The following is a 12,089-nucleotide window of genomic DNA, read 5'->3' as shown; positions in this document are numbered from 1 at the left end:
CTAGTAGTGTGGCCTTCTGTAGCTGAAGTGTTGTAATTTTATTGATGCCCAAGGTGTCAAGATGGTGTTCAAGTTCTTTTGGTACTGCACCAAGGGCACCAACAACTATTGGCACCACTACTGTTTTCTTTTTCCAGAGCCGCTCAATTTCAATCTGAAGGTCCTTGTATTTAGTTGTTTTCTCCAATTGTTTTTCGCCAACTTGTCTATCCCCTGGGATTGCAATATCAATTATCAGAACCTGATTCTTCTTGATGACTGTCAGATCTATACACACCTATGTGCCACAATAGAACATCATCCTAAATTATTTTTTTAAAAGGTTTTGTAAATTGTGGACGATGCAAGTCATTTAATGGTACTAGAGAAAGAAATTCTGTTCTGGTAGCTCCAGGTCTTAACACTCATATCAATTTCAGAGGATGAATACAACTGAAGGAAGCCTGGGCGGGTGTGCGGCTGGGGGAGTCAGTCATGTGACTTGCCTCTTGCGGGGGGGAGGCAGTGAGGCCCCAGATAACTGTCTCTCCTTGCCCTATTATAGTTATGCCCCTGATGGTTTCTATCCTGTTCTTCCTCCAAGGAGTGCATGTTTATGTTTATCCTCACAACAGTCCTATGAGATAGGTTAGGCTGAAAATTCAGAGTCACCCAGTGAATTTCATGGCTGATTACTAAAGTTTCATTACTTGAAATAATGGGTATTAAAGTTTGCCATTATAATTAAATAAATAATTACAATAAATAAATAAATAAATACAACATCAGAAACATGACTGGAAGAAACAAGGCAAATCTGTAATTCTGAAAATTTTAAATCATTGTATGGCAGTGTTTGGCATTGCTGTATGGCAACATATGCTCAGTCGGACTTAGGTGTTTGACACTCCCTGAATTTTAGATGTGGTGTATTAAAGACTGTGGGAATATCCTGTCTAAAACACTGGCCAAAGGCCCTACTGGGTAGGCATGGTTAGTTTCTCAATTTGGATGTGCCATTATAATCAAGTGCATAAGATGTTGATGGGAAAGGCCTGTAATTTCCATTTCAGAATGACATATTTTGGCCCTGTGTAAATATACAATTTGAAACACTGTGTTCCCAAAGAGCTCCCCCCACCTCTAAATCTGAATACAATATCCATCATCTACATTTCAGAGAATTAGATGATTATATTATTTAATAAAGGTACCCAGAATGTTGGGGGCAATATGCTAAATCATTGTAAACCGCTTAGAGAGCTCCGGCTATAGAGCGGTATATAAATGTAAGTGCTATTGCTATTGCTATTGCTATTGCTAAAGGGGCTGTTTTCTAACTGGAAGAAACAGTTAGTCATTGCTTTGAGATCTATATTTTATTAATTAGAGTGTCAGCTTTTCATTTGGCATAAACCTGGCAAAATTCTAATCTATGTTTAAACAAAAGTCTATGAAATTAAGTTCCCATTAAGTGCAGTGTCAAAATCAACTTGATATCGTATTTGCATTTGGTACCAAGCTAAGGAGAGGACGAGGGCAGGTGCTTGGCTCCTCAAAACAATCTGTCCTGTAAGATACATCAGACAGTTTCCCACAATGTTAGACACAAGCTTTGATCTACATCCTCATGTGTAACATATGGCTGAACTCAGATTGTTGTGCAATTAGGTATCTTGTGTGCACCCAACAGGAATTGATTGTCTTAACAGCACAATCCGTACCACATGACAAACAAATTTTCAAACTCCCCTGATAACAGGCAAGCCAGATATGACAAAATGGAAGACTGTGTTCACACGCTTTAACAGCTGTCAGATGAGGCAGGGTCCCCTGGCAGCTAGGAACATACTTATATTTGCAACATGGAAACTGGACTTATGTATGCGTTTAAGTGAGCATGTGTGCATCAAAGAGATAAATGCCCATTATGTACAGATTCTTTAATAACCAGAATATTCCTAAACACAAAACCAAATTATAAACGATCATTTTTAGACAAATGTTTTCATTGCTTTGCGATACCTTCAGTTCAAGTCATCAGGTATTTTGCAGAATAGCTTCTATCCTTTTGTTGCATTTTTTGCCAATGCAGAAGGAATATAATAAGCTCTTAATCTTAATTTTTTGCATTTCAATTTTGATAGGTATTTATTTGCATTTGTGTGTTTTCACATGTATTCAATTAGTTGGAGATCTGAAATATCTTTCTTGAGCATATTTTTTAAAGGAGGAATTTTAGGATTATGTCAAATTGTGTGAAGTATAGATTGCAGCTGCCTTTGTTTCCCTAATAAAATAATTAATAAAATAAACATCCTTAATAAATTATTGTAAAGTTATTGAAAATATGTATTATAAGCACTGTTGTAAAACACGTGAATGTGTGCATTTATGATGCAAGGACTGATCCACACATCTAAATTATGTGTGGTTCAGGGCATTTTGGGCTGTACCACTTCAAAGTAGAAGTGATATAGAAGTGGAGGAATCACATGATTGAATCACATGATTGACGGGGGAGGGGGATGTTGAAACCAATATTTCAGGGAGAAGTAAAAAACTAATTCTGTGCTAGCTTTCATATGGTAGCTTTCAAAAGGCAGGCAGGTTTTTATGTGGTTTTGTATGATTCTGCTGAACATCTAGATTGGCTCCAAGAACATCTGTGATGTATACAGTCATTCCATTTGATGGAAAGAGGATGTAAAGGGCTCACACTGACTCACCACTGCACTCCTAGTGAGAAACAAACTCCCCTCAACTTGCCTCAATTTTTATTTATTTATTTATTTGTTTATTTATTTATTTATTTCAAGCTTTTCTTGGGAATATTTCCTTTAAAAAAAACCCTTGAGGGTTTGTTCTAGTATTTATCAAGGATAACTTTTAAAAAATAAAACGTGTGAAGCATCTGTGCCTTTCTGAGCTTCACAGCACCCATTGTGCAAGGATGGCATGATTTTTGCTGATCTCTCCTTCCCTTGGGAGTGCCGTATGCCACACAAAAATATGCCTCAGAGAGTTGCCCCACCCTCAAGTACATATTTTTGGGTGGAGAGGGACATTTCCAGGCAAAGGAGAGATCGGTGAAAATTTCCCTTGTCACATGCAATAAGTTGCTGCTGAGCTCAGGAAGTGCTCCACACTGGGGAAACGTCTTACCAACATGGGAGGCACAAGCTTAGTCAGGATGTAACCATTGTTTTTAATAGACTGATTGTTTTAACTTTTATGTGAGGTACTCTGAGCTACTTTGCTTCAAAAGCAATATATAAGAAATATCAATAATCAAAAATACAGAACTTAGTAGCGCCCTCTTTTCCCACCCCATCAAGGGTTAGAGGGCACTGTAGGCAATGGCAGTTCTAGGGCATTGCACCTTGCAGAAAATGGAAGCCATAGGAACTTCCATGGCGCATGCAAGAGGGAGGGAAAACTGCATGAGGTATGGAAGGGCATGCACAAACCTCCCATACTCTGCATTATCTCTTTGCATTTCCTGTGTGCATGCCCATGCCCTTGGCTTGCAAAGGTATGGGGAAATGGGTCTTTCTTCACCCTATGAGACTCCATGCATAGGTGCTGCACTTACACTCAACTAGATTGAGTGATGGAGTCAGTGGTGTTAGCGTTTCCTAACACTACATGTATACGTCAAACATGAGTGTGCATGCACTGCTAACTCCCACACTAGTTCCCAGGTCTCCAAAGTATCGGCATTATTGTTCAAGACTGCAAATATACTTTGGCGCTCTCCCGACACTCTTTAAGTGAAAACACACCCTCAGAGACATGTTTGTGGTCCAAGAGAGCACTTCCAGAATGCCAGGAGAGCTCCAAAGTATTTGTGTTCCTGTGTACGTGCAAAAGCGCATACACTTCAAAAGCATATACCCCTGCTAATTTGGCAAAGAGGCACCTTTTAACGTGGTGATTCTCTTTTATTTAGCAGGGAGAGACTAACTGGCCCTATCCACCCCCAGCACAGTACCTCCAGTGACTGTTGCTGGTGTCTATCTTATGTTTCTTTTTAGATTGTGAGCCCTTTGGGGACAGGGATTCATCTTATTTATTTGTTATTTCTCTGCATAAACCACCCTGAGCCATTTTTGGAAGGGCGATACAAATAAATAAATAAATAAATGTCAGGATATCAGCCAGTGCTGCTATCCTTAAAATCATGCTGGCATTTTCCATTAAGTAACATGATATGCTTGAATGATAAACTTGAATTGAAATGCTGTCCTCCAGACAGAAGTGTCCATTTTCACCTGTAAAATTGTATTCTTGACACTAGACCTTCTCGATCTGCTGATGTCAGGTTATTTTCCCTGGGAAGTGACAAGCTCAACTTTGAAGATTAAGGAGGAAGAAAAGTACACACACCTGAATGGAAATAACATAACTATCAACCAGCTACCATCTATTTTGTTCTTGTTTGCTAGGATGCTTGTAGTTTCTGAAAAGAGTTTCCCCTTAAGACCAATGTGTTATTGGTTAATCTGTTGCTGGATTTCTCTATTTGTGCTTCATAGCAAATTAGATGCCAAGTCTGAATTTTGTACAACTGTAAAATTGCAAATCAAGCCCCAGAGTTTTGGCCCATCTTTATTCATCATATTTTACTTCTTCAGTCAACATTATTACTGGTTAATAGGTGCACCTGTAAATCAAGCTGCATTGTATACTTGATATGTTATGTTAAATGAATCTTTTATAGGGCAGCAAGTCTATTTTTTCTAATGAAGAAGAATACCTCATCTTTTCCAATTTTCCTATCAAACACATCCACATCATCTTGAGGCAGAGCTGCATCCAGCTGCAGTGATGCTCCGCTTCAATTACATGAAATTACCCAACCTACTCTCGGGTCCTTTAGGTTTTCTTTTGCTATATGAGGCGCCAGCATGGTGCATCTCTTGTGAAGTGCATGATTACAAACTATTCAACACAAGCCTGTTTTAAGTAAACAGTAAATTAAATATTGTCAGGGCTTGTTCAAGCTTGCTTGGATGAAAGGAACTTCGAGAAAAGGTTTCATGAAAAGTGAAGCTTTAAGAAAAGGAGCTGCACAAAGAATAATGGTTTCCCCATTTCTTGTAGATGCTTGACCTGACCTAGTTTATATTTTTGGCTTCATCTAATTTTCATCTGATTTCGGCACTACGTGCCTAACAATACCAAAAAGTTATTTAAACTTTTTGTGAAAAGGATCAGTCTTAATGCTTGTGAATGCCTCTCTAGAAAATCACAATGTTTAAATTAGGTGCTAAAATATAGAAATCTGTGGCTGTTAATTACAGATGAAAATGGAGTGCCACAAAAATATCAAGATAATATATCATGTATTTTGAGAAATGGTTTATTTTGGAGGCTTCCAGGGAAAACCCCTTTCCATGAAATAAAACAACAGAGAGTCTTGTGACATCTTAAAAACTAACAAATGTATTTTGGCAGAAGTGTTCATTGCTCTAACCCACTTCCTCAATGTTATCCTCAGTTGGCAGGTACTGTACATTACACGCATAGGAATGGAGAAAGAGAGAGAAAATATTGTTAACAGTGGCTGACATCCTGCCTAAATTTACTACAGGAAGACCTATTGAAATGTAGTAGTCCTTTAGGCTACTCCCTGAAAGAGGTATAGCTTGTGCCCATTTTTTATGTAAAGTGTAATAGATGAATAATCTTCACAACAGTAATAACAGTAGGTAAAACAATTTTCCCAGCTGAGTTACGTAGTGTATGTATTGAGGGAGGAACAGTGGCTGATATAATGAGGAAAAATTTTCAGTTAGGAAAAATGAGTAGTCCCATTGAAATTAAAAGGACATGTTAAGCAATGCCTAATTTCAGTGGAACTCATATGAGTAATTGTCCTGATCTTGTCACCTTCTTATTGGGGCCTAAATGAGTGAACTCAGGCTTGTGAATGTTAGGATAACTATGGAATGTGAAAGATGCATTAGATTATTATTCCTATGTAAAACCGAAACGTATGCCTGATCCATTTAAGCTTTATTGTAAGAACAGTCACCTCCTGTACCACTTGCATTCCAGAACCCTTTGAGTCTTCCATTCACATTTTTCTCTTCCCTCCTCCCTTTATCTCTCTGTGTGTATTTATATAACTGCCAACTGCGGATAACACATAATGCATCTGGTGATGTGCACTCTAGTCAGAAAGCTTATGTAAAAAGAAATGTTAGTCTTTAAGGTTCTACAAAATTATGCTGCATTTGCTTCAACAGACTAACATGGCTACCCCTCTGAATGTCCTTTCCATGATTTACTCCATTTTGGCGTGGCCAGGTAAAAAGGAGAACATGGCTCTCAGATCTTTAATTATTGTACACAAGTACAAATTTCAGTAGCTAAAACTTTCCTGATCCCTGAATGGAAAAAAACAACACCCAAACAAAAACCTGTTCAAATTCCCTCTTATAACTGTTAAAAGTATTAAAGCCCTGTCATGATTGCATTTTATTAGCTTGCTGCTCATTGATATTTCAGGAGGCAAGGTCATAAGATAGGATAGAAAGTCCTAAAGAGATTAGCTGGTGCAGAATGTGGCAACTCACCACCTGCCATGGATAGGGGGCCGACCAGCTTGAAGGACTGTTTCTTTGGCTGCTTCTTAGCTGTCAGGAGCAACTGAAGTGGTTGGTGATAACAATACATTCCTGTACAGCCTGCTGGGGCAATCAACAGTCCTAACATCCTTCCTTATAATACTCCTTTTCCATTTATTAAGATGGGAAGCATCATGCTCCAGGTTCCATCTGCTTTCTCTGTGGTGGTATTACAGGTGTGAAACTCTCTCAGAAAAGAGGTCCATCAGAGCCCAACCATGCAATTATTGTTGCTATTTTGGAATTGATTTGAAAGCACTACATTTGGTGCATTTTGATTTGATAATATTGTATATTTTAGGTGTTGTTTTCTTCAGGTATTAACTGGGACCTAGTATAAGCCAAAGTAGTTTTCATTCACAAAGGAAACACAAGATTCAGTATGAGATAAATGGATATACTGATGTGTAAAGACAAGTATGTTATGATGAGCTAAAATAAATTCCAATGGATTTTCTGCCCGCACGTTTCTGCCCAAACTGTTGCAGGGCTCTAACACACGCAATGATGCTGCTGTGCAAGAAGGCAGTGCTGGCCCTTCTGACTCTTGCACAATCAACATCACATGCCACTTCCATGATTCCCAATGGAAGTAGCATGCAGTGTGCAATAGTGCAGGATCTAGTCAGCAGTATTGATACTGATCTCTTGTGCAGCAGCATCACCACATGTGCTAGAGCTGTGCAGCAGCATGGTCAGGTCTGACACTGCCCACTTTACACTGGAGGACATGCAAGCCGGCGTGTTTTGAACTAGGGAATGTTCCATAAAGAAGGGCCCACCTCTAAGCCTGCTGTAGTCACCCATGTTGGATTCATATCATACGACAAGATGGAAATTGGATATTCTGGCAGATTGAAATTGCAAACGCCAGCAATACTATTTGCTGTCTGTCTGATATCCATGTTGTTTGAGCCAGTTGTGGATCAACAGTTATGGAAGTACCGAATGAGGTAGAATTGGGATACTTAGTTGTGTTGTAGCGATACAACAGGGATACAACATTTGAGTTGTAGGGACCTGCCAGTAATTAGGCAATACAATAATTGAATAAGAACATGCGAAAAACCCTGCTGGATTAGGCCAAAGGCCCATCTAGTTCAGCATCCTGCCAACCAGGATGCCAGCCAGTTGACCAACCAGGTACATAAGGGAAGCCTTCAGGTGTGTTTCCTTTGAGTGAAGGCATTTGATTTAGGGCTTGATCAAGATCCAGAAGTTTGCTGAAAAGTAGGTTTGAGGCAGAAAGTAGCCACTCAACAAAGCAAAACAAAAAAATCCATAAATGTCAGCCAGCACTGTGACATAAGCAATTGGCTTCTTCAGTCACTAATAAGCATGGCCAGATCTGATGAACCTTGTAGGAAAGATACAGGCAGATAGCTAATTGTCATTGCCATGGAATCAGAGAACACTGAGGACTGGGCTATTGAAAGAGAAACCGGGGAAAAGGTCCTCCTACGGGGGAAAACTTAATACAATGCATAATTAACTTATGGAATTCTCTGCCACAAGATGTGGTGACAGCCAGCATCCTGGATGGCTTTAAGAAAGGCTTACATAAATTCATGGAGGACAAGTCTATCAATGGCTACTAGTCTGAGGGCTATAGGCCACCTCCAGCCTAAGAGGCAAGATGTCTCTAAATACTAGTTTCAGGGGAGCAATAGCAGGAGGCAGAGCATGCCCTCAGCTCTTGCCTGTGGGCTACCTGGAGGATTCTGGTGGGCCACTGTGTGAAACAAGATGCTGGACTAGAAAGGCTTTGGGCCTGATCCAGCAGGGCTGTTCTTATATTTTTAAGGGTCTGAAGGTTACAGCTGGAACTGTAAGATGCTCTAAGGCTCTGTTCCTGATAGCCTCATTTTTTAAGATGTGCACCCAAGATGTTTTAAGTACCTGACATCTGACTGCCTGAAGCATCCTACTCCAGGGATGCTGATGTCCTCCTGCACATTCTTACATGTCATAGGGGCGACAGACTGAGGTTCAGGCTCACATGGGAGGGCAAAGGGGGGTGAAGGAAACTGCTGAGGACACTACTATTACTGCTACTACTCCTTTGAGGGCTCAGGGCAGTAATCATCCTGCAATTTGAGGCTATTTGGTGTTCACATTTGTGGTGGCTGACTGTAACCTTGGTGAGGCAGTTTTGATCAGCCAGATAACAGGCAGCAGCCTGAGCTTCTTCCGGTTGACTTTTTAGAGACATCAAATGCCTCCTACATTCAGTCTTGGTTCTCTTAACTACTTCATTCTCTTTCTGCATGGTTTTTAGGAAAGCTGCTAACTTAATTTTAACTACAGTTAGATTTTCCTTAGTGCGCTCTCTCTCTCTCTCTCTCTCTCTCACACACACACACACACCCACACCTCTTCCAAAGTACTTTCATGCATCTGCACAGCACTTTCATTTCTGCCACACATTGCTTCACTCTCTTTTGCATGAGCAACACACAACACATGAACCTCATTCACCAATCTCCATATACTAACCAGACCAGAACAGACAGTGTTAATCACCAATCCTGCACATCCTCACAAGCCAGATTCTGCAGTCAGCAGGGGGCTATATCTCCCATGGATTGAGTGCTATAAATGTGTGAGAATAAATAGACTGAAATCTGTGTGTAAAAATAAGATTCTTTCAGTGAAATTTTGCGGGTCTTCATTTATAAATATGATACAGTACTTTGCAACATATCATATCAAACAACCAAAGGTGAATAAAATGCACAGTGTTTCTGTAGTTTATTTGTTATGCTATCAATGTATAATTGTCAAAACAGAGTTAATTATCTCCAAAATAAATATACAGTCATTGTGGTGAATGCAGTAGGCTGTCATGAAACAATAATATTAATTGTACTTGTAAATGCAAAGGTGATCTAATTCAGCTTGACTATTCCAGTATGAAGGAGAGAAACTACAGATTAACCATATTAATCTGTTGCAATATTTAGTTTCTATTGATATTAACAGATGATGCACATATTTATATAAATAGTTCACCAATATTTGAAATAAATATCTGAAAACAAAAAGCTCATCTGTGATGGCTCCAACTTAGTGTCTTTTATAGGACGTTGTTACTCTGTATATAGCCTTCGGGTTGTAACTTTCATAAAACTTAATGAATTTCTGGATTTGTCAGCTGTTTCAACACAGATGCACTTTGCAAATCGAATGGAAACATTCTGAGCTCAGTTTCAAAATATCAAAAGCTTTTAGTATTGCAAATGAATGTGGCTTTTGGGTAAATGGAGCTGTGGTTCTTGATAAAAGTAGCAAGTAATTTTGTACGTGTGTTTTATGTTAAAATACCTCTCTGCCATTTGATTCTCATATCTAAATATATATGTGTATGTGTGTGTGTGTATTCCTGCAGAGTTTTAAGCTGAATGTAGATAGCCACTGCGCTTTAAAGGAAGCAGTTGTAGAAGAAGGACGCCAACTTCTTGATCTTATAGTATCTCACAAATCAGGTAAATCCTTCTGAAATATTGCAAGTCTTTATGTCTCCAGACTATTAAAGAATAAAGAAGCATTGCTGTAAATTACTGCATATATTCACTTCCTTATGTATTATTAATATTTACATTATCAGTTTGACCTTCAAGATTTATAAATGTTTCATATACTGCATACAATGCTGTGATACTTATAAAATGAAATACTGCCTGCAAATAGTCTGTTCATTTTATTTTGGTCTTGCTGCTCAGCTGAGTTTCAATTGAAATTACATCACTGAAAACTTCACGCTGACATGTTCTTTGATGTAGGTGCTATGGAAATAACATTAAGATGATAAATTAGGATTTCAGATCTATACATATATATATTTTTATATAGCCAGCATGAGTAATTGCATTGGTAAAGGCTCCTTTGCCATTTAAGCTAATTCTTACCACAATTTTAAAGTATTTATTAGGAAAGATTTTTAAATCAGGGATAGTTATTTCCTTTAGTTATGCTTGTCTTTTTCAGTAGAAGCCTTAAGTCAGAATGAATAATAACTTGTGTCATATTTTTAGAACTTAGCGTGACTAGTTTAATTGTATAGTTTTAATCAGCATACTCTATTCCTAGAAATGACTGGCATAATTTTGGCCCAGTGTGAAACATTTTAAGCCCTCCTCTCCCCCCCCCACAGGTGTCTTCTAGTTTGGGGTGTGATTAGTATTTTAAGTCTTAATCTGCTATTTCTCCGCCTGTACATGGTCTTCTAGAACCTTAAATAAATTCACCCCTCCAAAACATGAATACTATAGTAAATCATTTGGCTGATTTGCTTTAATTCCCTGGAGGTTGGGGAATGGTAGCAAGGACTGAAAATCTGATAACTAATATGTCATTGCATATTTATCAAATATGAAAGGAACCAGGAAAAGGAGAGCAAAGCAAATATATATTCTGAATAGCAGTTTGTTCAACATGGTGAACCAGGCTAAATATGGATTTCTGAACTGTTTATTCTACATATGAGTCACAGATTATATATTGCTTTATTTTTCTTTCCTGTCCTCAGTCAGAATATAACATGCTGTTTGTTGTGATGTTTTGACCCTATCATATCGTTTGCAATATCGAATTGTAGAACAGCTTTCTCAGTAAAATGCTGAAATACACTTGAGGGAGAAGTATTTGTTTCCCTCAGATTTCTTCATTGCCCTTTGTTTAAACATAAGCTTCATATTTAAACTACATTAGGTTTAAATATAAATTATATGATTAAAAGAGTGAGCTGGACATATGACAATTTATTGTTTCTCTCATTGTGGAGAAGGACTGAAGGACATGCTGCAGATGATTGCAAGTCAATGGAAGGAACTACAGAGGCAAATCAAACGACAACACAGCTGGATTCTTAGGGCTCTGGGTATCATCAAAGCGGAGATACTGGCTACTGATGTGTCTGCAGAGGATGAGGAAGGGACTCAGAGCCCCAAGGTAAGTGGCTTGAAGTTTGCCTTATTTCCTCTTATTTCCTCCGCCTTTTGAACTATGCACCACTGAAGTTTTCTTTCCACCCTAAGGCTTTTCATTTCTACTGGGTAATTTTTTTTATAAACAAAATAAAATGTCTTACTCTGTAACAATGCACACACGCACACACACACACACACACACAGCCACTCCAGCCTCAAACTTTTAAATTTTTTTTAGAAAGAATTATTTTGCTCTTTATGGAAGTGTGTAAGGAAAAGGATGTAAAATATTTAGTAAACAAAACATAAAGTATCTTTAACATGAATAATCAGAATGGTTTTAAATTGTTTTGTTGCAACTATAAATCACTATAATCAGTGCAATCACTCAGCTCTGACATCCATTAGCCGCTTGGTTACAGCAAATTAACAAAGAAGAGAGAAAGTGATTCATTATCTCATTCCTGTTAATGACTATCAGATGCATTGCCTAATTAGGGGATGGCCATTGTAGTGGGGAGAAGGTCATATGCTTTGCCACAAATCT

General features: G+C 38.5%; 1 protein-coding gene across 8 annotated transcripts in view; it reads left to right on the top strand.

Annotated features, from left to right (window-relative positions):
- AKAP6 (A-kinase anchoring protein 6) overlaps window positions 1-12,089 on the top strand; it is a 392,941-nt gene that overhangs the window by 163,374 nt on the left and 217,478 nt on the right. For 7 of the 8 annotated variants that reach the window (XM_053282865.1, XM_053282863.1, XM_053282862.1 and 4 more), the window contains 2 exons: window positions 10,003-10,099; window positions 11,398-11,564. In XM_053282865.1, the coding sequence (XP_053138840.1) occupies window positions 10,003-10,099; window positions 11,398-11,564 (264 nt within the window). The remainder of the gene's footprint in view (window positions 1-10,002; window positions 10,100-11,397; window positions 11,565-12,089) is intronic. The other variant, XM_053282859.1, reaches the window with a different exon arrangement.

This window comes from Hemicordylus capensis, chromosome 1 (assembly GCF_027244095.1).
Source record: "Hemicordylus capensis ecotype Gifberg chromosome 1, rHemCap1.1.pri, whole genome shotgun sequence".
Lineage (NCBI taxonomy): Eukaryota > Metazoa > Chordata > Lepidosauria > Squamata > Cordylidae > Hemicordylus > Hemicordylus capensis.
This window is presented reverse-complemented; position numbering and strand designations above follow the sequence as displayed.